The sequence below is a fragment of the Choloepus didactylus genome, chromosome 8 (assembly GCF_015220235.1).
Source record: "Choloepus didactylus isolate mChoDid1 chromosome 8, mChoDid1.pri, whole genome shotgun sequence".
Taxonomy (NCBI): Eukaryota; Metazoa; Chordata; class Mammalia; order Pilosa; family Megalonychidae; genus Choloepus; species Choloepus didactylus.
Window position 1 is genome coordinate 102,967,398 of NC_051314.1, and position 26,330 is coordinate 102,993,727.

At 38.6% G+C, this 26,330-nt stretch overlaps 1 protein-coding gene across 6 annotated transcripts in view; it reads left to right on the forward strand.

The window, feature by feature from the left end:
* The window catches only part of TMTC1 (transmembrane O-mannosyltransferase targeting cadherins 1), a 289,639-nt gene that overhangs the window by 2,356 nt on the left and 260,953 nt on the right, over positions 1-26,330 (forward strand). For all 6 annotated transcript variants that reach the window (XR_005218412.1, XR_005218411.1, XM_037846482.1 and 3 more), the window contains exon 2: positions 15,583-15,760. Coding sequence is in view for 4 of the 6 variants with exons in the window: in XM_037846482.1 (XP_037702410.1) it covers positions 15,583-15,760 (178 nt within the window). In the remaining 2 variants the exon portion in view is untranslated. The remainder of the gene's footprint in view (positions 1-15,582; positions 15,761-26,330) is intronic.

A 26,330-nucleotide genomic window follows, 5' to 3' on the forward strand; every position in this document is an offset into this window, starting at 1 on the left:
AAATAAGACTGTGCAGCTTTATACAGTCACCTGAGGTAAACCACACCTTCCAGTGCAATAGCATTAAGCTATTGCTTAGGCCCACACAACTCGAAGGAATGTTGCAAGGAAGGACAGAAAGTTGCATTTATTGACTCTTCTGTGTGAACCGAGCATTGACTTAGGTGCTTTGTGTAGTTATATTTTTAAGGCTTGTATTTAGGTAGCTAGTGAAAATACAGTTACATTTGCCTTTTAAATATGTGTAATCTCTTTTACCTGTATATTAAGTTATGCTGTTTGAGCAGAAATCTTTGAGATTTCAAACCCATTTAAAAAAAAACTTTTAATTTTGAGATAATTGTATATTCCCATGTGGTTGTAAGAAATAACACAGAGCTCCTGTGTACTTAATGTTACCATCTCACATGATAGTACAATATCACAACTAGGAGTTTGGCATTGAGACACTCCACAGACCTTATCAGGTTTCACCGTTTTTGCACACACTCATTTGTGTGTTTGTGTGTATATTTAGTTCTTTAAAATTTTATCACCTGTGGATTGATGTGACACACAGTCAAGATTTACAACAATTTTTGTCTGTTTTGACTTCCCCTGCCAGACACCTCCCTCAGCAGCCCCCTAATCTGTTCTCCATCTCTATAATTTTGACATTTCAAGAATGCTATTGAGATGGGATACTTTTACTTAGTATAATTCTTTGGAGATTTACCCAGGTTGTTGCATATATCAGTAATTCACTCCTTGTAATTGCTGAATAGTATTCCGTGATGTGGATGTACCACAGTTTATTTAACCCCTCACCCATTGAAGGGCATCTAGGTTGTTCCCACTTTTTCACTGTTACAGATAAAACTGCTATAAACATTCATGTACAGGTTTTTGTGTGAACACAAGTCTTTCTTTCTCTGGTGTTCTAGTTTGCTAATGCTGCTGGAATGCAAAACACCAGAAATGGATTGGTTTTTATAAAGGGGGTTTATTTGGTTACACAGTTATAGTTTTAAGGCCATAAAGCATCCAAGGTAATATATCAACAATCGGGTACTTTCACTGGAGGATAGCCAATGGCATCCAGAAAACCTCTTTTAGCTGGGAAGTCATGTGGCTGGTGTCTGTTCCAAAGTTCTGGTTTCAAAATGACTTTCTCCCAGGACATTCCTCTCTAGACTGCAGTTCCTCAAAAATGTCACTCTTAGTTCCTCTTAGGGTATTTGTCCTCTCTTAGCTTCTCTGGAGCAAGGGTCTGCTTTCAACGGCCATCTTCAAACTGTCTCTCATCTGCAGCTACTCTCTCAGCTTCTGTGCATTCTTCAAAATGTCCTTCTTGGCTGTAGCTATAGCTGTATCTCCTCTTCAAAATGTCACTCACAGCTGCACTGAGTTCCTTCTGTTTGTCAGCTCATTTATATGGCTCCAGGGATTTAATTTAGACCCACCCTGAATAGGTGGGGTAACACCGCCATGGAAATTATCCAATCAGAGTCATCACCCACAGTTGGGCGGGGCAAATCTCCATGGAAACACTCAAAGAATTACAATCTAATTAACACTGATACATCTGCCCACACAAGATTGCATCAAAGATAATGGCATTTTGGGGGACATAATGCATGGAGCTGGCACATCTGGGATAAGTGCCAGGAATGCAATTGCTGGGTCATATGGTAGTTGCATGTTTAGTTTTTAAAGAAAATGCCAAACTGTTTTCCAGACATTCTCACCAGCAGTGTCTGAGTGATTCAGTTTCTTCAAATCCACACAAGCATTTAGTGTTGTCACTACTTTTTATTGTAGCCGTTCTGACAGGTATAGAGTGATAGCTCCTTGTGCTTTTAATTTGCCTTTCCCTTATGGATAATGATGTTAAGGATCTTTTCGTGTTGCCCTCTGAATATCCTCCTCAGCAAAATGTATCTACCTGTCTTTTATCCATTTCTAAGTGTATTGTTTGTTTTTAATTGTAGAGTTCTGAGAGTTCTTCATACATTCTAGATACAAGTCCTTTTTCATATATGTGGTTGGTAAATATTTTTTCCCACTCTGTAGTTTGTCATTTTGTCCTTTTCACAGAGTTTTTGCAGTGCAAAAGTCACACTCATTTTTTAAAAATTAAAGTAAATTTATTGTCTTTGATACATTGAATCAGCATTGTACATACCGAGAGTGAGGAATTCCCTAGAACAAAAATAATGCTTGTTGCTTGTATAGAAATGATGAATCAGTATTTTTCTCAAATAAGAAAGGGGTTAAAGTTGAAAGTAGGAAACGGATTATCAGAGCATCTAATTTTACCAGTTTTGGGGATTGGGGCAATGGATAATGAAGGCAGTTTGCCAAGATGCTCTAATTTTGTACTATCCCATTTTAGCTAACCTGGAACTCTGTTTCTTAGAATTCCCTTCTCTGTGTGACTTTGGGTTTGTTAAAACTGCCAGTTCATATCAGTACGCAAGTGGAAGCTTACCCAACAAGAAGAAACTAAAGGCTTTTCCCTGTTCAAGATGGGGGAAACTAAGTCAAGTTAAAGCTTCATTCAGTCATTCCTTCCACAAATACTTACAGAGTAAACCTTATGTTCAGGCACTGCTCCAGGCACTGGAGATGAGAATGGTGAACAAGACAGACAACATCCCTGCTTCAAGGAGCTTCCATTTTTTTAGGAAGAAGAGGGAATCAGACAATAAACAAACATATAAATAAATGCAAAAATATCAGGTAGTGATGACTGCTGTGTCGAGAATTAAAATTGTGTGATGTGCTGGGGAGACTAGACCACCTCTAGTGTCAAGGGGGTCAGGCAGGGCCTGTGTAATTTAAGCTGATGTCTGTCTTCCAAGGTCTCCTGCCAGAGCAAAAAAACATTTGTTGGGGGCACAACTAAAGAGTTGAGGACCTTAAACTCTTGATTTTCTCTCTCTGTTTAGTCTAATAGATCACAGTATTCTACTCCTTTGCTATAAAGTTTTATTTTACTGAAGACTTCTGATGGTGATGGAAATCATAAGAATGAAAGTGGGTGGTTTAAAATGTCAGAGTTAAAAAATAGAAGAGCTTAATATGTGCAGCTGTAAGGATTTGCAGCATTTTAATATTTGGATCTTGAGAGGTTTTTTTTTTTTGCAGCAGCAGTTTGCATCTTTTAGTAACAAACCATATGCTAACCATGAAAATAAGTACTTGCCTCCATGCCCCAAACCTAAAAGAAATGTTGGCATGCTCCTTTTGGTTCTGGTCCTTTTGATTTAACCTCTGGGAATTCATTTTGAGACAGCTGCATTGCTACAGTTTGTTTTCTAAGTCTACAATAGGAGACAATTGTCTAGGATGTTTGGATAGATTGTCTAGGATGTTCTGTGACAGAAATAGCCAAAGAAAAATCTGATTGGAGGCAATGCAGATTGTATAGTGAAAAGTGAAAATTTTAATGCCAAGCTCATGTTATCTTAGAAGCCTCGAGAGGAGGAGGTTATGATTATAGGTTGATAGAATATGGTTTAGATGTAGTATATGCTTTGGACTAGTGACTGATGGTGTAGAAAGAATGAGAAAGGAGAGGGCTATACTCTTGGATCATGGGAGTTCTTGTACATATCATGTAGGTGAGTTCCTGAATGAAGGTTTGTAAGGCATTTTCTGAAGCGGTCTTATTTTTATCAACAAAGGTCTTTTTTATATTCCTTTGGAGATACATATATATTTTTCCTGACTTTGAATACTAAGTCATCCCAAGTAGAAAGAGGGGGGCGAGGAAGGCTTGATTATGCTGAAGTAATGGAATTGTTCCTTTTGCAAATGGTAAGAGTTGCTCTGTTTTAGGAGGCCTTGTTTGATCTGACCCCTGGCCATCTCTCTGATTTCTCTTCTATTAATCTCCACCTCATATTCTCTATCACCATTCTAGAGCCCTTGTTCCTTGTACAGGCCAGACTCACTACCTGCAAGGGTTCTGTATTTGTTTCCTCTTCCTGGAATGCTCTTTCCCAGATATGTGCTTGGCATGCTCCCCCATCCCCTTCAGTCTCTGCTCAAATGACACCTCATCGCAAAGGCCTTCCCTGGCTACATCATCTGAAATAGCAAGCCTTCCTCCATGATTCACCCTGATTCTTCTAGCTTGCTTTACCCTAGTAGCCCTCATTGCTATCTGACATTATATATGTTGGTTTTCATCTCCCCTCATTACAATGGACGTTCCTTGAGGTGTTTCTCTAGCACCTGAATCAGTAGTTAGCATGCATGGTAGGCACCCACATTTTTTCAGGTAAATATTTAAGGGAGGTGTATTAGTCAAGGTTCTCTAGGGAAACAACCAATAAGAGATATATGTAAATAGTATGAGATTTTATAAAAGTGTCTCACACAACTGTGGGAATACATGAGTCCAAATTCCATAGGGCAGGATGCAAGCTGACCTGAGGAAGACCTCTGATGAAGGTCTTTGATGAATTCCCCAGGAGAGGCTGGCTGGCTGAAGTAGAGATGAAGGTTCTTTCTCCCGACTGCTAAAGTCATCATCTCCCCCTTAAAAGCCTTCAACTGATTGGATTAAACATCTCGTTGCAGAAGACACTCCCCTTAGCCGACTGCAGATTAAACAGCCATAGATGCAATCAATTTACTGATGATTTAAGTCCACAAAATGTCCTTGGCGCAACAGATAGGCCAGTGCTTGCTTGACCAGACAGCCAGACACCATCACCTGACCAAGCTGACACATGAACCCAACCATCACAGGAGGACTACATGTTTATACTGTAGAGAGAATGCGTGCTTGGGTAATTTCTTGGCTCATTCACCTTTGTTCTTCCTTTCTTTAATAGAGAAGTGGAGGCAGAGTAGGAAGTTCTGGACACACCCAGAGGGTCCCAGTGGGTCCTGCTTACTAGGAGATTAAGGGACATCTTTGATTCTAAAAGGGATGATTGTGGCTCTCCACTGTAACCTACTGGGGATGTGACTCTTTGGATCTTCCTTTTCTTGGGTGGCATATTGAAAAATGTAACAGTTTATTGCATTTCTACATATTGGATATATAGTATACCCCGCATACTGAAGTATACTAGTTGGTGGATGCTTGCTGTCAAGTTCAGTGTTAGAGACAGCAGCTGTAGCTTCTGAAGCAAAATCAAGAAGTACAGAGGCTTTTCTCCACAACCTGCTGTCAGGGAACTAAAGTTCATCCATCTCACGTTCTTGCTTTCTGTAAGGAATAGTCATTTTTTCCCGATGAAATATTTCCTGTTGGATTAAATGAAGTATAAGGACCTAAAAATACTTTCTCAAAGAAACTATCATGACTGTGTCTTCCTCTCCCCAGGTATTCCACCAATCACAAATCTTTCAAAGAAAAAAATTGCTAGAAATTGACAACTTAGCTATAATTATAACTAAAATATTTGATGCTGGTCTGTGTTCTGGTTTACTAGAGCTGCCATTATGCAAAGTAGCAGAAATGGATTGGCTTTTATAAAGGGATTTATTAGGTTAAAAATTTACAGTTCCAAGGTCATAAACGTTTCCAAACTAAGGCATCACATGAGAATACCTTCACTGAAGAATGACTGATGACGTCCAGAATGCCTCTGTCAGCTGGGAAGGCACATGACTGGCATCTGCTGGCCCTTTTGCTCCCTGGTTCTGGTTTCAAAATGGCTTTCTCCAAAATGTCTCTGGGTTTCTGTCTTCACTCCTCTCTCTCAGCTCCTGTGCATCCTTGCTTCTTTCTCCTGCGGCATTTTTCTAGTTTGCTAATGCTGCCAGAATGCAAAACACCAGAGATAGATTGGCTTTTATAAGGGGGGGGGGGGGTATTTGGTTACACAGTTACAGTCTTAAGGCCATAAAGTGTCCAAGGTAACACATCAGCAATCGGGTACCTTCACTGGAGGATGGCCAGTAGTGTCCAGAAAACCTCTGTTAGCTGGGAAGGCACGTGGCTGGCGTCTGCTCCAAAGTTCTGGTTTCAAAATGACTTTCTCCCAGGACGTTCCTCTCTAGGCTGCAGTTCCTCAAAAATGTCACTCTTGGTTGCACGTGGGGTATTTGTCCTCTCTTAGCTTCTCTGGAGCAAGAGTCTGCTTTCAACGGCCGTCTTCAAACTTTCTCTTATCTGCAGCTCCTGTGCTTTCTTCAAAGTGTCCCTCTTGGCTGTAGCTCCTCTGCGAAACATCACTCAACAGCTGCACTGAGTTCCCTCTGCCCGTCAGCTCATTTATATGGCTCCACCACTCAAGGCCCACTCTGAATGAGTGGGGCCATGCCTCCATGGAAATATCTCATCAGAGTTATCACCTACAGTTAGGTGGGGCGCATTTCCATGCAAATCTAATCAGCACCAAGACGTCTGCCCCACAAGATTGCATCAAAGAATATGGCTTTTTCTGGGGGACGTAATACATTCAAACCGGCACAGGCATTTTCTCTCTAAGCATCCAGGGGTTCCCTCTTAGTTTCTCCGGGGCAAACTCTGGGCTTCATCTCTTAGTTGGGCATCTACAAATGTCCTTCTGTCTGCATCTCCAAAGTCTCCAAGTGCCAATTACATATCTTAGCTTCTCTCCAAAATGTCACTCTCAGCTTCTCGTAAAGGACTCCAGTAAACTAATCAAGATCCACCTTGAACGTGTGGGGTAACACCACCATTGAAATAATATAATTAGAGGTTTCAACCTACAGTTGGGTGGGTCACGTCACCATGGGAACAACCTAATCAAAGATCCCACCCTAATCAAAAGACTAATAAGTCTGCCCCTACAAGAATGCATTGAAGAACATGGCTTGTGTAGGGGACATAATAGATCCAAACCAGCACTGTCTGTTCTAATTTTTATTATCTGCCAGTTTTCTTTTTGAGGACTTTCATCTGGGACTTGCTGTCTTTTACATATGGTTATTGGTCTTGTCCTTCTTTTGTTTAGTGCAGTTCTTACTCTGAAAACTAAGGTGACACAGGTGACAGTAACTGTCCCTGCAGTCATATGTGGGCTCTTCTTGTCCAACCTCTCCCTTCCTTTCCCCCTAGTTTCCCTAATGTCCTCATAGTCAGGTCAGGATGTGATGTATTGAGTTTGAATCAGAATTATGAATTTTGCTTTCACCTCAGAGTGCTGCTCTCTCCTCTGCGTTGTTGTGTTTGCATTGGTGCCTGTGAATCACATCCTTTGGTACTTCAGATCATTAAGCAATGACAATTTGATGATTTCTTCCTAGTACTGGAGGGAATGCAGAAGAAGAGCAACCAAAATTATTAAGGTCCAGAGGGATTTGCCTTAGAGGAAAAATGAGCAGAACCAGATGTTGTTATGTATTGGTTGAATGCTCTAAGATAGTGAGCATTTGAGAGCTGTAATGATGGCAAGAGATGGGGAAGAAGAAAGACCAGTGGCAATAGAGGAAGACAGGAGGCTGTGCTGTGTGCTTAGTGTTGGACTGTGGGAACCCTCCAGCGAAGGGTTGGAAAACCCAGCATTTGAGACACCGGAAACAGATGATAAAGGAGGATACTGAATTTTTTCTTTTCCTTTGGCTGTAGTTCATATTGGAAGTGAATATGTGTCGTATTATTGCTGAGAAAACTGGTTTTGGCTAGTAAGCATGGTAACCCTATATAGGCTTCCCTTAAGCTTTGAGAACTGTGTCTCATTGTTCAGGCTACATGGATTGCTCGAGCCAGCTCTCTGTGCCCCATATCAGACAGATTGACTTGTAATATTATTGGGGTGATGTTAGGGAATCAGCAGTTGTAGGAAACATGCCAGGTGATTCCAAAGCTTGGGAACCATGAGGACTCAATGGTAGTCTAGATTTAATGAGGTTGAGGTGCCATAATCTCTGTGGCATAATGTAGTGGAAGAAATCCAGAGGCTTACTGTGACAGGAATGTTGGAATGCATTTATCACATGCAGCCTGCACACTCTCCCCACCCACACCCCTCCACTACATTCCTAGAGAGGGCTCAGATGACTTTCCCTTTGCTGTGGCATCAGGAAATACGTTGTTGAGGGAGCACTTGCAACTTTGGGAGGCTTTTGAGTGCCTCTCTGTAGGTCAAGTGTGATGATGGGAGCTGCTGCTGTTGAGGTGGGCTCCCTGATTTCTTGGTGATGATGGGAACCTGTAGTACCAGAGGTGGAGTGGCAGAGCTGGCAGAGACTGGGTGGGTACACTTACCATAAAGGGCAGCTGAAACATAGTAGTAATCAGAATGTTTGAACTGCAGGGATCATTGGTGATGGCTAATCAAACACATTGTCCCTAGAAATGAACTAGATAGGAAGCCCTCTGAAATGCTGTTTGTTCTATAAAACAGGAAAAACTCTAGGTCTAGTAGCCAAAAACCGGACATGAGTCATCACAATAGCAAGTCACAATCTCTTGCCAAGTTTCTAGACTTGTTCATTGAGGTTGGGCCATTTGAAGTGAGAGCAGGTCCCCATGAGGAAGGACCCCAGTTTATTCCCCAATATAAATCTCTATTCCACGGATGCAGCCTTTTGTTTTTGTTTTTGTTTTTAAATCAGAGCTATTTTTCAAAGACAAAAATTAAAAGGGAGGCATATACTTGATCTTAAGTCTGTAGGCCATGAGAAGCCCATGACCTCCCCTTTCTGGGTAGTTTTACAAAGGGCAGAGGGAGTTCAGCTAGAGAAAGGACTATTTGCGTTCATATTTGTCAAAGTCTGGAAGATTTTGAATATGTCAGAGGTGGCTGTTTAGATTATTTCAGAAAAACAAATTGTGACATTTCCTACTGCTTGGGCTATTTTTAAGTGAGAAATTAAGGCTAAATCAAATAAAATTAAAGGAAAAGATGATCTTTTCCATTGTCTAAATACAAATTTATTTGTTCATTCAGTAAACTTTGATTTAGTAAATGTTGTGTGCTGAGTGAGATGGATGCAATGATGAAAAGAAATTAATTTCTTACACTGTATGAAAAAAATGCTATCATCTCTTGAGGAAGATTGCAAAAAGAGATTTTAAAAGCTGGTTGGTGCTCTAACAGACGTGTGTTCAGAGTGAAGTGGGACTTAAGATACCGTTCTTTTTTGGATGGTATTTGGGGTGGGCTGTCTTCACGCTTCTGTCTGGACATTTCCAGTTATCCAAGTATACCCATTCCAGTTTTAAATTTTAGTTCTTTCCATGAGCTGAAGTCTGCTTTCTTGTGATTTGTATACCAAGGGTTGAAAACTCAAATGCTGAAAGTCCAGGCTGATACAGTAATTGAGTGACATGAACTAGATGTAAGGTTATATTCTTTGCCATATATTAGATACATGGGAATATTTTTATCTTCTGGGGAAAATGTGCTTTTTTTCATTTTGCTGCCTACAAGTAGTCATTTTGATCTCTTTCAGTTTTCCATGTTTGATAGTAACACAGGCCCAAGAAACACATTACTCTCCTCATGACTGTAAGAAAAACAACAATGCCTGTGTTTTGGTTTGCTAATGCTGCCGAAATGCAATATACCAGAAATGGGTTGGCTTGTACAATAGAACTTTATTAGCTTGCAAATTTATGGTTCTAAGGCTGTGAAAATGTCCGAATTAAGGCATCGACAGGATGATAACTTCCCTGAAGAAAGGCTGCAAGCATCTTGGACACTTCTGTCACCTGGAATGGCACATGGCTGGTATATTCTGGTCCTTCTCTCCCTGGTTTCATTGCTTTCAGCTTCTGGCTTCAGTGACTTCCTCTCTGTTTCATGTGGGTTCTCTCTTAGCTTCTCCCAGACTTTTCTCTGTGAGCTTCTCTTCATTTTATCTCTCTTATAAAAGACTCCAGTAAAAGGATTAAGACCCACTGTGCCAGTTTGAATGTATTATGTCCCCCCAAACGCCATTATCTTTGATGTAATCAGTGTTGATTAGATTGTAATTCTTTGAGTATTTCTTTGGAGTTGCGCCCCACCCAGCTGTGGGTGATGACTCTATTGGATAATTTCCATGGAAGTGTTGCTCCGCCCATTTGGGGTGGATCTAAGTTGAGTCACTGGAGCCATATAAATGAGCTGATAGACAGGGGGAACTCAGTGCAGCTGAGAGTGAACTTTTGAGGAGGAGCTACAGCCAAGAGGGACACTTTGAAGAAAGCATAGGAGCTGCCGATGAGAGACATTTTGAAGATGGCCGTTGAAAGCAGACTCTTGCTCCAGAGAAGCTAAGAGAGGACAAATACCCCAAGTGCAACTAAGAGTAACATTTTTGAGGAACTGCAGCCTACAGAGGAATGTCCTGGGAGAAAGCCATTTTGAAACCAGAACTTTGGAGCAGATGCCAGCCACGTGCCTTCCAAGCTAACAGAGGTTTTCCGGACACCATTGGCTATTCTCCAGTGAAGGTACCTGATTGTTGATGCGTTAACTTGGATACTTTATCACTTTGAGACTGTAGCTGTGTAACCAAATAAATCCCCTTTTATAAAAGCCAATCCATCTCTGGTGTTTTGCGTTCTGGCAGCATTAGCAAACTTGAACACCCACCTTGAATGAGGTGGGTCATATCTCAATTTAAATAACCTAATAAAAAGTTCCCACCCACGATAGGTCTACACCCAGGGGAATGGATTAAAAGAACATGGACTTTTCTGGGATACATAACAACTCCAAACCACTACAGCTTGTATAATGATAAATGAACAGCTTCAGGTTAGGAATATGATAGGAACTGTGAGCATTTGCCCCATCTAAATGAGTGCCCAAGTAATCCATGCAGGCATGTAGGTGCAGAGTTGCCTGGTCTTACGATATGTCAAGAGAAGCTAGAGCTTTTTATATGAAGTCATATGATTTTTAAATGTCAGGAAGTTAAAAAAAAATTTTTTTAAAAAAGAAAAAAAATGGTGAAACCAAACAATTTGCAGGCTAAGCCTTGTCCTTGGGCAGCTTGTTTGCCCAAGGATATTGGATGTTGATCTTAGTTTCTTCTCTGGGAGTTGCTTAGAATAAGTGCACTTCTTCAGGATTCCCTCCCTTCCTTCTTTCTTTCCTTCCCATCTTCCTTTCCTATGTTCATCCATTCATTCAAATATTTATTGAGGGATGAGCATGAACCAGGCATTGTGCTTAACACAGGGAATATAGCCTACATATGGCAAAAGATTCTTTCGTTTAGGGAACTTGCTATCATTTTCTGTTTGTCATCCTTCTCTGATCCGGGTATCCCCCATTTCCTGAAACATACCTTCCTGAGATGCCGTTTTGAGATACACCTCCCCCCACCTTCATCATCTTGTGAAGGTGCTCTAGTGTGTAAGTAGCACCCTCAGGGTCTGCTGCCCCACCATGGATACCACCCACTTTGCCTCTCCTGCCCTCCTCCTTTGCCATCTTTGTACTAGTAGGTTCTTCTGTTGCTGTAATTATTCCACGAACTAGTAGTCATCTGTTTCAATGACTCTCTCCTACTATACGCTGTTAATTCTTTGTTGGCAGATGGTGTGTCTTACCATGCCTTTGTATCTCTGAGGCCTGCATCATGCTTGATGTGCAGTAAATGCTTAATACATAACTGTTGGAATGAATTGAAATGAAAATAGTTGACTTGTGCAGTTGCATGTGTCTGTCTGTCTGTTTGTTGGGGGATTGGTTTGCTTTCATAGCCAGGACAAAATAGCTCTTTGAGTCAATATTACCTGTACATTTTGATCTAGATCACTAGCATTTTGTTCTCTTTTATATCTTAATGTGGATCTTTATACTTACACCTATTCTAGCTAATACTTTTAGGATTAACTATCAGTTTCAGCTGTTTAAACTCACTGTGAATCTCAATCAGTCATCCACTACATTCCCAGATTTGGTCTTTTGTGAGCTTGATAAGCATACACTCTATATTTTCATTCAAGTCTTTGATAAAAGTATTGAAGAGATTTCATCAGAACCCTATGACATACAAAGGAGGGCGCTATCCAAGGAGACAATGTATTTTTCACTGCTCTTGGTGTTTGCTATGAATCCAACTTATTCCATGTTATATCCAGGGAAATCCTGAGAGATTTTGATAAGTACCTTTGTTAAAATGAAGATGTAATTCATTAAAATGAAGATGTGTTCCATTTATCACATAAATTTGACATTACTCATGTAAGCCCTTGTTTTTGTGAACCCATATTGGTTCCCAGAATCAGGCGTTCTTTCCTTTTTTTTTTTTTTCACAAATAGAATATGCTCTAGAATTTTGTTAGCATTTTGTCTCAAGATCACTCTTCTGTAGTTTGGAGAGTTTACTCTCCACCATTTTAGACATTTGGGAAGTTCTCCTAACTCCAGATTCTCAGTGATTTCTCAAAGTTTAGATCCACTAGTGTCAAATACTACATAAGGGACTTACCCGTCATTACCTTAGTACTGTAACAGCTCCCCATTTAACAATTTATTTTTATATTTTGGGATCTACTTTAATTTAATCCACTTAAAATGCCAGTACTGTGTCCTAATCAGTTTCCAGAAGTAATAATTTACATGGATGACAGCTGCACATTTTTAGATATGATGCATATGGGCCGTAAAGGTGACTCAGGTCTACCATTTTATATCATTTTTGGATGGGGAAAGGAATACATATTAAGTACCTCATAAAAATTTGGCAATATCGTGATAACACCATCTTTAATGATGCTTTTTATTTCTCAGAAGGTTGAATAACAGATACTTTAGAGCAGTAACATGTCTTTTGTCCTCTTTTAGAAAACACTGCTATTATTTGTAATCCAAGTTTGTGGTCTAAATTATAGTGCCTCTGGGAATCTATCAAATACATCAAGGATTTGGCTTATTCGATAGCTTGCCTTTCTCTCCATTGCCATTCTGTACTCTGCCTTCTGCCCCTGCCCCACACCTGGGCTTTTAGTGCAAGAACGTCTAAGTGTGGAGGTACTAGTAGTTAGAGTCCTTTGAGTCAGGAGTGGGCACTGGCTCTCTGTGGCTGTCATATACAAATAAATAAACAGTAATATTCTATGTTTAAGACTTTAAAAAAGTCATGGTTTCTTCTGATCATAATATAAAATATTTGTGGAAAATTATGAAACTAGAAAAGCACAAAAATGAAAATAAAACCCATCTGAAATCTCATGCATATTATTATTTTATATAATTGAGGGTTATACTATAATGATGGGTTTTACCATTCTTCTTAAACTTAATAGCTAATCACAAGTTTATCCTACAAAGCAGTTTTAAACTTTTATTGCTTTATTATATAAGGACTTTGATACATTTTAATATATATTTACCTTTTAAAAACAAAATGGAACCATGCTGTGCTATGCTTTAATATCTCTCTTTTCAATGATGATTTACTACAAATACTGTTCCATGTCAATAAATATAGTTCCACATAATTATTATTAAGGGTCCATAGTCATCCATGATATGATACTTCCAAAATTTGTTTCCCTTTTGTTGGACATTTAGGTTATTTTCAAAAATTTTATTTTTATAAATAAAACTGCAAGATGCATCCTTGTAAATATATATATATCTTTGAGTGCTTTCTTGGCTATTTCTTTATGGGAATCTGGAAGTGGAATTGCTGAGTCAAACAGTGTGTACTTTTGAAAACCATTGATATCTGTTGCCACCCTAGAGACTTTCCAACCTCAACACCCACCAAGTGGATGTGAGATTGCCTGTTTCCTCTCATCATTGTTATGAGTGTGAGTGAATTTTAGGCAAGTGGCTTGGTTGGTTTAGAAAGCTCAGCTTGATGAAGTGGAAAACAGTGTTAAATCAACCTCAGGGGAACAGCTTCTGAGGGGATTGCACCCAGGTTCTCTGAGGACCAGGACTCAGTGTTGTCCATCTCACACCTCTTCCAGGGCTTTCTCATTTCCGGCAGCTCTCCCACTGGGCCTGAGTCCTCTTGTACTAGAATGTGATGCTGTTCTCTCTGTTAGTCCCCTAGTCCCTGCTCCTCTTTCCTTCAGGTGTAGATGGGTTATTTCACATCAGGCTCCTGTCCTGAGAACCTGGGGGTGTGCACATTTGCACAGAGTTTGTCAACACACAGCAGGGCCGGGTCTCACAGCAGAGCCCTGGAGTTGAATCCCACCCAACGTTTCATTTTTCTAAGATTGGTTAAGTTCCTGGTTATTTCAGTGGAAATGGAGTTTATCAGTAACTATTACACCTAGATTGATGTGTCCAAAAAGAGCTTGAAATGTTTAAAATTCTGCATGAATCAAGTATTTCAAATATGTGTATGTCATTTTGAGTTGACCTCTACATTTTCAATTATTTTGGCAAAGAGGAAGTATTTCCATAACAGAAGCAGATCAAGGGCATGAAAATAAAGACCTGAGGTCCCTGTTGGGGTAAAATGGTCTGGAGTGTAGACAACAGCTATAGACAATACCACTTAGGGCACCTGTGCTCCCTCAGAAGAGTCATACCTTGTACAAATGTATTTTTTCTATAACCTCACAGACTCAACTGCAGGCATTATGTTCTGTTATTAAATTTAAGGTAAACTTCGGAAGTCCCTCCGCTCTGCATCTATCTAAGGAAATTATATTTTAAGATGTTGAATACTAGGTTTCCCTCCTTTTTGTGGTTCTTTTGAAGTTTCTTTGTCATAAACTTAGAATTCAGGTTCTGAATTCTGTGTTAGAATACATGTTAGAAAACATTTAATACAGATTCTGCAGTGTAATGCTTTTGCTCAGCCTTTTTATTTCAGTTGCAGCTGGTGATAAGCATGTGGGTGCCCTGATGAGTGCCTTTTGGGATAGTAATTAATGATGCTTCCAGATGCATAATCTGGAATTTGGTTCCTGGTGGCAGCAAGGGTGAGAGAACAAGTTCATGCCTGGTGTATCCCAACCAGGATGTCACAATCACAGTCTCGTAGTTCCTGCCTCGTCCCAGGCAGCCGTGACTTCCCATAGCCCTGTGGACTTGCCTTCTAACGTTAGCTACTTAGGAGGAGCACTGCAGCGGAAGTACGGATATTGAGGGTATCTGCATTAGACATAGAGTGAGGGTTGAAACAGGTTCTGCACCTGTCTCTGTGAGACCAGAGTTTTCTGAAGTAATACCATATTTGCAGTAATTTCTCCACAATTCTGAGATTGGAAAAAAAAGTGATACTTTCTCAAATATAGAGAGTAACCAGATATGGAGAATAATTTTAAAATAATTAATTTAATAGCTTATCTTTTTTTTTTTTTTTTTTGTTATTGGAGAAGTTGCAGGTTTATAGAACAATCCTCCACAAAATGCAGTATCCCCACGTACCCCACCCCACCACCAACACCTTGCATTGGAGTGGAACATTTCTTACACTTGATGGTAGCACAGCTATTAACTATAGTCATGGTTGAACTTAGGGTTCACTGTTGGTGTAGAGTACTTCCAAGGATTATTTTTAAAACTTTTTATTCTGTTACCATATATTCAATCTTACATTTCCCCTTTAAGTCATATTCAGATATATATTTCGGTTCTGTTAATTACATTCACGATGCTCTGAATAAGTTATCTTTTTAAATGATAGATTCCCTCTGCTTTCCTTGTATGCATTCTGTTTGTAGCTAATGGCATTTTTTGTTTCTGTTTTTGTTTTTTACAGGCTAAACATGTTTTTGACTGGCATGGACCCATTCTATTTTCATGCAGTAAATATAATTTTACACTGCCTCGTGACTCTTGTGCTGATGTACACCTGTGACAAAGCTGTCTTCAAGAATAGTGGACTTGCTTTTGTTACGGCATTGCTTTTTGCCGTACATCCTATTCACACTGAGGCTGTAAGTATAATTGGAACTCAGTGAAATAATGAAGCAAAAATAAGAATGAAACATAAGCTAAACTGATTTTTTTCCCTCTCAAAAAACCACATGGTCAAAGCCCCACTAACATGTTTATTATATTCTGCTTGACAACTTCTCTTTTTTTGAAAATTCAAAATTGTCTTTATTGCACCTCTGAGATTAACTGCTTTTCTCAATAACAATTATAATTATTACTGGAAGTGATATAAGGTCAGTAATAAATTTTTTGCAGAAAATTTAAGTCCTAGTATATTTTAACAGCAAGGAGCATTTTGAGATACTTCTCATGTTGAGCCATTATTCCTGTTCTACATTTATTTTTTACCTTTTTTCACTCTGCTCTCTATATATAATATTTATGATGCAGATCTGTTAGTACTAGGAGGAGGACCTTAAAAGTTAGAATGACAGTCTTCAATTTAGAAAGACAGGCTTATGAGATTTATAAATTGTTTTCCAAGTTGTTTAATAAGAAGTACAGCTATTTTTTGGGTGGTGAGAAATTTATTCAGAAAGTATAGATTGTTTGGATCTATGACCTTCTTTAAAATATTTACTTAATCATGCACTGAGATGGCATTATTAAACTCTTGTTTCACATCTCGGTAACTGCACCTGGTTTTATTGTGTGTGTGGATTCTAGGGGTAGACCATGACTTTCCAAGGGATATATGGACATGATACTTTCAAAAGAATCCCTTCCAGAGCCTCAGCCTGCATCTGGACACTTGTAAAGTTGATCTGCTTGAGAACTCACCTGTGGTAAAGACCTGAAGTTCCTTCTCTTTTCCCGCCTCCCCATTCACAGTTGCCTTTCTCTAATTTTTAACGAAAATAAGAAATACCTTTCATCCGTCAGAATCTTATTATCATCCATGTGTACAAACCTCTGAGACACCTTACGAAGGAAGAGCTTTCATTTTTGGTGTCAGCAAAGCCTCCTTCAATTAAGACTTTCATAAGCCCAAATTAGGACTTCATTCTTTCCTTGCCTTACACATATTTTCTGTGAAAAATACAGCATGACATTGGAAAATTAGGGCATGGGGGCCTAGGTTTATGTGCTGAATTTAGAAGTGAGGTGGTGTCATGGGGATACATAATAATATGTTTATTTGAATTGACACAAGAAGTCTGATTGGGCCTGTTGATTTCATAATGATGGCTGGTTTTGCTAATTAGGCTATATGATAGACATTTTCCACGCACAAAGTAATACTGTTATCTATAAGCCCAAGGTTTTTACAACAATATATTTAGAGTGCATGATAAGGGAAAAAATCATTTTATTCAAAAAGCTGTATTTTCAAAGGTATAAAATATTTTCATTTTACCAACTCTGAGTATGTTGGACAGAACAAGTTGCCCCTAAATGAAAGAGTATGAGGTATAGGTTATGGTCATTTGGAAAGTCTTGGTAAAACCACTGTGCTGTACTTCTGAGAAACTGTGGAAGTAAATGACTCTAATGACAGGTAACTAATGATAGGTTTATTTGAATGATTTGCTTTCAACTAAATTAAAGGAAGACCTGCTTGAGTCATCAGTGGTAGATCATTAAAAATAATTTAAGATGACAGATCACTATGTGATTTTTACCATAACTTTGGAGTTAAAAGACTGAAGTCACTGCTATGACATGGCTACTTGCATTCTCGCTTATTTATGTGAATGGTCTATAAAGATGAAGATTAGGAATAGAATCTATGCGGTATCCTGTCTCATTCTAAAAATGGGTACATTCAGCCACAGATAACTGAAATTATTGAAAAGAAACCTGCTACACCTTTATTATAAAGATATATTTTTTATATTTCATAATTATCAATTTTCCTTAATTACTTATGATGTCTTAAACACTTGGGTTTTAATAATAGTTGAAATGATAACAATACAAAATTAAAATCTGGCATTTATAATCTTGTGGTCCCAGAAAATTAAAAAATAAATTTAAATATATGTTTTGTTATTACAGAGAAATGGGATGATAAGTAAAATATTTTAAAACGTAACTAGATAATACATTTTGGAAAATGCTGAAGAAATAATAAAAAGGAAATATGAGTTCAAGAAAAAAGGATACATAATGTCTACTTTTTAAAGAAATGCTTGTTCATGTTTGTATAAATGTAAGATGATGTGTTTGGTACATTTGAAACAGTAACGTTATGACTTTATTTTAAAATATCAGTATTTATAATGCCCTGGAAGTTAGATCCTTTCAATTATTTGAAGTTATGAGAAATTTTAGGTATGAATTTAAAAAGATGAGAAAGACACATACATTTTTAATATTCTTTGTGGATGTGACACCAGGAAAAATAGTCAAGGACTATTCCTTCTAGCTATATGGAATATGTGATGGTGGGCCACAGACTTTTAAGCTAAGACCATAGACAGTATTAAATTTATGACAAGTAATTTTTAAGTACAGTTGGAAATCCATGCTTAGAGTGTCTCAGGGACAATTATTTTAAGAACAGGTGAGTAGGGCAGAAACAGTCTTAAATCGATGCTGGCAGTCAGGAAATGCATTAAACACAGGTAGTCTTGGGCAGTGTGATCAGGAGCTGATAGAGTTTAGGTTGAATTCTAAGTAGAGAAGAAAATTCTATTAACAAAATGACCTTTAAAAAAAGAGTTCAGCAGGCTTTTGTAGTAATTGAAAAACATCTTTGGAGACACAATTAAGGGCCAAACTAGTCCAAGAACTGGCCATTTATTTAGGGTATAATATGGGAGAAGATATGTGCATTCACAAGAAGATGAGAGAGGTATGAGAAGGAGCCAAAGAAATTTGACCTACAAGCAATTGGTACTACGAAGTAGAATCAAGAGACTTATTTAATAACGGATGTTTTTTAGGAGGAGGACAGAAACATAGGAAAAGAGATGTACTTTAGAGAAGACATAGGGATAAAGTATTAGAAAAAAAGACTGTGGTGGTAGAGGACAAGAGTTGGTGGGAAATAGCTTGCCTTTGTAAAACAAGAACAAATATCGGACCATACGTTATCCCATGAATGATGGATGATTTATGTTTTTTGGATGGGGTTTAGTTTGAACATGCTGTTATGCTTAGACTGTTGGGTTTGCTTTATTAATTATGTAACCAGCAAATAGTTAAAGAGTACTTGTTTGGTGCAGGGCACTGCTAGATGCCAGGGGGCTGTATGGGTGGATTGCATGGCCTCTACCCGTAATTTATTAAAGCACATGGAAAAGTCAAAGAACAAGCACATAAATAGATATCAAACAAAGAAATATGTAGTGATGAAACAAAAACCCAGGGTAGAGGAAAACTATTTCCAATTTAAGTAGGGGGGGATAGACTCCTTTATTTACTCAGTCTTTCAACAACTGTTTGAATGGTTATTATATAGCGACAGTATTCTCATTGTGGCAGTGTAACAATGAGTAAGATAGATCGTTTAGGGCCTTGTGATTCTTCCTGGGATTTCCTGGCAGTATATTTATCAAGAAATTTATATGTTTTCCATGGGAAAAGTCAGTAGAGAAATTGAGAAAACAGGGAAAATAATTATAATTTTCCTTTCAAGAATTAAAGCTTAACTGTCACCAGAGAGACGTTGCTGGCTCTAAGGAATCCACTTAGATCAGGTCAAAAGGCAAGAGCCAGGAAACGCTGACATGTGGAGTAAAAGGTTAGGGTTGATGTTTCCAGAACTAGGACAGGAACACATAGACAAGAATGGGTCACAGTCTAATTAGTCAGTCTGGTTTGTAGTTGTTACCATGTGTTAAATGCACATTCATGGCCTTGTCTGAGGCTAATGGAAGTTATTCTTGTGGATAAAAAATATTAGCAAGTTTATACATATAGCATACTTTATACAAATCCTTGAGTGGTATTCCAGGAAATAGCGAGGTTTGGGAGCCAATTAAATCCTTAAATTTGCAATTTCCACATATGATTCTGTGTAGTGCTGTTAACCTTGCTATTTGAATTCCACCCAATTATGTTCACCCAGTTTTCCAGTGTTTAAGTATTTATTAGAGGCTGCAGTTCTCAGGTTACATTTGCCTTGTAGATTATGGAAGCCTGCAATTTGAGGCATTTGCATGCATTTTTTTTCCTCAGTCTTCCTCCCTTGAGTCATGCTCCCTTATCATGAATTAACCAAGTCCTTCTTTCCTTCCCAGCACCCTCCAGTTCAACCTACACTATAATAGAATCGAGTCCAACTCAACATTCCCTCTTTGCTTCATTCACCACATGCTCTCATCACTTTATGCCTCCCTTTCTAAACACACCCATGTATTTTTAGACCCCCTTTCTCCATCACTATTGTTTCTTCTGCCTGGAATGTACTTTTTGTTCCCTTTCTTTCCTAGGATCCAGTTCCCCTGCCTTCGGCTTCCTGAAATCCTCTTCCTCTATCCTTTAAGTCTCAGTTTACATGCCCAGTTTATAGGCTTCCATGAAGCCTTCCCAGATCTTCCAGTCAAAATTAATCGCTTCTGTCCTCTCAGGGCAGTTATTTCTTCTCTTTCTGATGCATGTATTCCCCATCAGAATTTAAGCTCTTTGAAGCAGATTGTACTCCTCCAAGCTGGAACAGTACCTGGCATATAGGAGATGTTTGGAAAAAGCTTGCTGGCTAGAATAAAATGCAGTTACTGACTAATTCAATCACAGTGAATGGTTGGGTGGTCTAGACACACAGAAGTTGATGGCAGATACTTCACTTTTAGGTCTAACTTCCTTCACCTAAGACATGGGCTCGACAGGGATATAAAGTAGGTGTTCAGTGAATTCTTGGTGGTTTAGAACTGGCAGTAGAGTCTGTTGGTGTTAGCACTAGCATTTCAACACCCCCTCTGAGCTTCTGCTCCAAGGGGTGCTGCATTTTTTATATCTGGGCATATCCAGCTGGCACATTCTGCTGCTGCAGCTGCTTCCCAGCAACACAAACTAGTTGAAATGTGAGAAGTAGGGCTTCAGGGTGCCTTTAACGCATTAGTTACGCTTGGCTAGCTTGTGATCTTCTCCTTCCAACTTGCTGCACCCAATATCAGCTTGCGGTCTTGCAGTTGTCTGAGTTGGGCATGTCCAGTTGTGCTGTGATGAGTGTCCCTCAGACCCAGATGTCTAGTCTTAATCCCAAGACTTCGTGGCTAGCGAGCTGGGCTCTCTCTTTAACCTTCAGGAGATCTTGCAGGCAATGCTGAGCTAAATGCTCAGGGAAGCAGTTGCACAGACTGAACAGATCTATTTGGGTTTCACAAGTGAACTATGAACAATTGTTACACTTGTACCACCGCCTACCTCCCTGAGTCATGCTGTCTTCCCAGTTTGGTGTTCTAGTTTCCTACAGATTAATTGATTATTGAACAGCGTGTGGATCAACAGCAACATTCAGTAACAGTTTTCAGCTCTGTACTGCCAGTGAAATTCTTGTGGCCATGCCCAGTAATAGAATTTTTCTCTATATATGATTTGATGTCAATCCATATGCATGCATATAATTGAATTACTTTTTATTTAGATTTTTAACTAGTATATTTATTAGATTATCTAATAAAGTTAACTTAAAATATCATCCATGTAAACCTTAAAGTAAAAAGATGATTTCCACAAGCCATACAGGAAACCAGTGACAGCACTTGGGAACCTCCCCTTTTTTATGAAAGGAAAAGGAGAGAAGGGCATCAACATTTACTGAGCAAGGTACTTTATACACATCATCTCATTAATCACAATAATCACAAAACCAAGTCATGAACAGTTTAGGAAACAACTTGCACATAGACACTCAGATGGCTGAAGAATCCTGAATTAAAACCTTGAACAGTCTAGTTCTGTGTTTGCTTCATTTTCTCTCCTCTATGACTGCAGTGCGTGTTCCTTTTATGAGGATATTTATAGGTACATTTCCCAGAAAATTATTTTCTGCTATTAATTGTTAATTGATTCTCTAACACACGATGGACTCCAAATCCTCTGTGGTTTGGGAGGTGCTGTTTTGTCTGCCTGAAATGTCAACTCTGTTCATTTCTCTTGTGAACTCCTCATCTTTAAGATTCAGTCCAAATGTGACCTTTACTTTAATGTATTCTTTGAACCATATCCTATTTTTTTCCTTTATAATTTTATTTCTTAAGTAGTAAAACAATACGAAGATTAATAAAGAGCCACCTGTCCACCCAGCCTTCTTCCATTTCAGTTCCCTTCTGAAGTAACATATTTTCTAAAAGAATTTCAAATATAAAAAAAATGGCTGCAAGAATAATATAGAGGATGGTCATACATTCTATCCAGATTCACCAGTATTTAACAATTTGACACATTTGTTTTATCATTTTTCTCTTTCTCCCTCAATATATAAAAATATTATTTATTTCCTGAAGCATTTGAGAGTATGCAGCATTCATGTACCTTTACACCTTAATAATTTAGTTGTGTATTTCCTAGAACAAGGACATTTACTGTAATTTCTCTTTCATCCCCTTTATTCTCCTTTAGTTAGGAGCAGTTCCAATCTTGCATTGCCTTTCTATAAAATAATTATTAGATTTAAACATAATTTAGGATTTGTATTATATATGAATTATGCATATTATATAGTCTAGAACAATATATGATTTATATGTATAGAGTATTATGTTAAAATTTATAATAAAAATAGTGTATTTTAAGTATATAATCCATAAACACATTATGTATATATGCAATACTTTATAATATATAACAACTATAATTTCTAATGTCACATAATACATCATGCATATTAACTTAAAATGAATTATAATGATTAAACCATTATATAGTTAGAATGTATTAAAATATAATCTGTTTAATGTTAAAATAGAATTGTATTACTAATATTTTATCGATATACAAATGTGTATTTTTAATATATTTTTATAAATGTTCCTCATCTTGGATTTGCCTGATTGTTTCTCATGATTATATTCAGGTTCTGTATCCCTGGCCAGAAGGCTACATAAATGATGATGTGTCCTTCTAGGGTATCAAATGCAGAGGCATGCCATTACCTGTTTGTGCTTTACTGGTGATATTAATTTTAATTACCCAGTCAAGGTGTAATCTGGTGTAATTTAATTTCTCCATAGTGTAATTATTCTCTTTATTTTGCTGGGTAATAATAATTGGTAAGGAGACAGTTTGGAACCACACAAATACACTGTGCCTCCTCAAACTTCACATCCTACATTTAGCATCCATTGATATTTCTTGATGTTTTTTGTTCAGTCTCCAATCTTTACTCTTATGGATGCAAAATGGTTATTTTCCAACTCCACTATTCTCCAAATTCATTATCTAGCTTTTAAATTTAAGGAAGAGCTTACCATTCTCCCTCACTCCCTTCCTTGCTTTGTGTATGTATGCAGGTACATATGTATGCATATATGTATCCATTCATCTATATATTTGTTATCAGTATGGACTTGTGGCTTCCTATTTTTTCAATGGTTTACAAGTCATTGTTGTCTTTATTTATTTTAATATTTGAATAGTCTAAAATTTGGTCCTTGTCCTTTGACATGTACCTGCCAGTTTTTGAGCCCTTTCTTTTTGACATAAGGAAATGATCTGATCTCCTCTTGTATCTCCCCAAACTGAGTCCTAAATCAGCCACTTTCCCAAGGAGCCCACATTCTCTTTAGTAGAGGAATGGCTTGCGGTTAGTGCCAGGGGGCTCTGCTACTGGGGTGTCTTGCTTCTAGGCACTTTCACACAGAGCTAACACACACACACACACACACACACACACACACACAGAGATCAATAATGAGTTCAGATTCATTCCCATGGTTGTCAGATTTATTTGTTCCTCAACTTATTTTCCCTAGTTATCTTTAAATATCTTCTGGCCCATTAGCACTCTGGTGCCCCAAAGACTAGCACAGTGTCTGGCACTCAATCACTGCTCAAAAATGATTTATACATCAATGAATGAGTGAACTTTGATGCTGTGAATTGACTCTCTGTAAAAGAAAGATTAAAAATGAAGTTAAAGGAAGAGGGCCAAGATGGTGGTACAGAGACAAGTGGAATTTAGTCAGTTCCCTGGAAAACTAATAAACAACCAGGAACAACTAGTAAATAATTTGGAATAACTGCTGGGGACAACCGTGACTGTCCACACATCATATACCAACCTGGATTGGGAGGCATCCCTGAGATTGCAGCATAAAATCTGTAAGTAAAAACTGCAGATCCAAGATGGGAGCACCCTCCCCCATGGCAGGCTGAGCTGCAAAACCTTGATGTGGTAAAAAGCATCATTCTTTGAGTGAGCAAATATAGCTCAGCTGAGCTCCAACTGGGGTATTAATTAACAAATGTGAACTGCTGAATACAAGCTACAAACCCCCAACAAGCAGACAGAGGCTTTTAGTGATGACTGACCTTAAAGAACCAGAAAAGTCATCTGTCCAGGGAGGGAGAGCCCATAAGGTATTATCTCTGGCTGACGAGTGAATCTGGGGGGCCTTGTACTGGCTCAAAAAGGGGTCATTCTGTCCCTTTTTCTCTCTCTCAACCTGAGGGGCTCAGAGGAGAAAGCCTCAGCCATTTTCAGTTCTTAGTGCTCTAACCCAGAGAGGGGTGGAGATAACAGAGTCAGAGAGACAAAGAACCTATTTAAATGCTGATGATCACTCCCTAGGGGGTGTATCTTCCCTCAGAGTAAGGAGGTGGGGCCCAGCTTTCCCTTCAGAACCCGACCCCAGAGACTGGGGAAAACAGCCAAAAGAGAAACTGAAGGGGCCACATCTCCTTATACCAGTTGGGAGTGACAGGCTGACAGGCACCACCTGCTGGCCAGGTTAGGAAAAGCACAGTGACTAGATACCTCACAGGAAAGTCTGTCATTCCTCTAAGATACACCCTGAATATAACCCCATTTAGAGACCTGAACCTGTGCTGGTCTGGGAAAATCTGATTGGGATAACCAAGGAAACCAGATACCTGGACAACAGAAAACTACAATCTACACTAGGAAAAACAAAGATACAGCTCAGTCAAAGGAACAAACTTATAAATCAAGAAACAGTTGAGATAGTGTTTCACTTTAATGAAATAATCTATCAAAGAAATATGCCAAATCAAATAGAAAACCAAATCAATGAGTTCAGGGAAGAGTTGGCAAAAGAGATGAAGGCTATAAAGAAAACACTGGGCAAACATAAGGTAGAGAAGTATAAAGTTTGAAAAAACAACTGGCAGAATCTATGGAAATGAAAGGCACAACAGAAGAGATGAAAAACACAATGGAGACATACAACAGCAGATCTCAAAAGGCAGAAGAAAACACTCAGGAACTGGAGGACAAGACACCTGACATCCTATACACAAAAGAACAGAAAAGGAAAAGAATGGAAAAATATGAGCAGCGTCTCAGGGAATTGAATGACAACATGAAGCACAGGAATGTACATGTCATGGGTGTCCCACAAGGAGAGGAGAAAAGGGACAGAAGCAATAATAGAGGAAATAATCAATGAAAATTTCCCATCTCTGGAAGACATAAAATTACAGGTCCAAGAAACTCAGCGTACCCCAAACGGAATAGATCTGAATAGACCTATACCAAGACACTTAATAATCAGATTATCAAACATCAAAGATAAAGAGAATCCTGAAAGCAGCAAGAGAAAAGCGATCCATCACATACAAAGGAAACTTGATAAGACTTTGTGCAGATTTCTCAGTAGAAACCATGGAGGCAAGAAGGAAGTGGTGTGATATATTTAAGATACTGAAAGAAAAACTGCTGACCGAGAATCCTATATCTGGCAAAACTGTCCTTCAAATATGAGGGAGAATTTAAAATATTCTCTGACAAAAAGGCAATGAGAAGGTTTGTGAACAAGATACCTGCGCTACAGGAAATACTAAAGGGAGCACTACAAACAGGAAAAGACAGGAGTGAGAGGTTTGGAACACAATTTTGGGTGATGGTAGCACAGCAATGTAGGTACACTGAACAAAGATGACTGTGAGTATGGTTGAAAGAGGAAGGTTAGGAGCATGTGGGACACCAGGAAAGAGGAAAGATAAAGACTGGGACTGTATAACTCAGTGAAACCTAGCGCACTCAACAATTGCGATAAAATTTACAAATATGTTTTTACATGAGGTAGAACAAATGAATGTCAACCTTGCAAGGTGTTAAAAATAGGGTGGTATTGGGGAAAAAATATAATCAATGCAAGCTAGAGACTATAGTTAACAGAAACATTGTATTATGCTTCTTTAATGTATCAAAGGCAATATACCAAACCTAAATGCCTGTAAGAAGGGGACATAAGGGAGGGGTATGGGACTCTTGGCATTGGTGATGTTGTCTGACCCTTTTATTCTACTTTAGTTTAATTCTATCTTTCCTTTCGTTGCTTTGTAGCTGTTGTGTTTTTTCTTTCTTTTTCGTCTCTCTACTTTTTTTGACTCTTCCTCCTTTGTGGAAGAAATGAAGATGTCCTTATATAGATAGTGGTGAAGGTGGTGAATACATAAATATGTGACTATACAGGGAAACATTGATTTTTTACATAG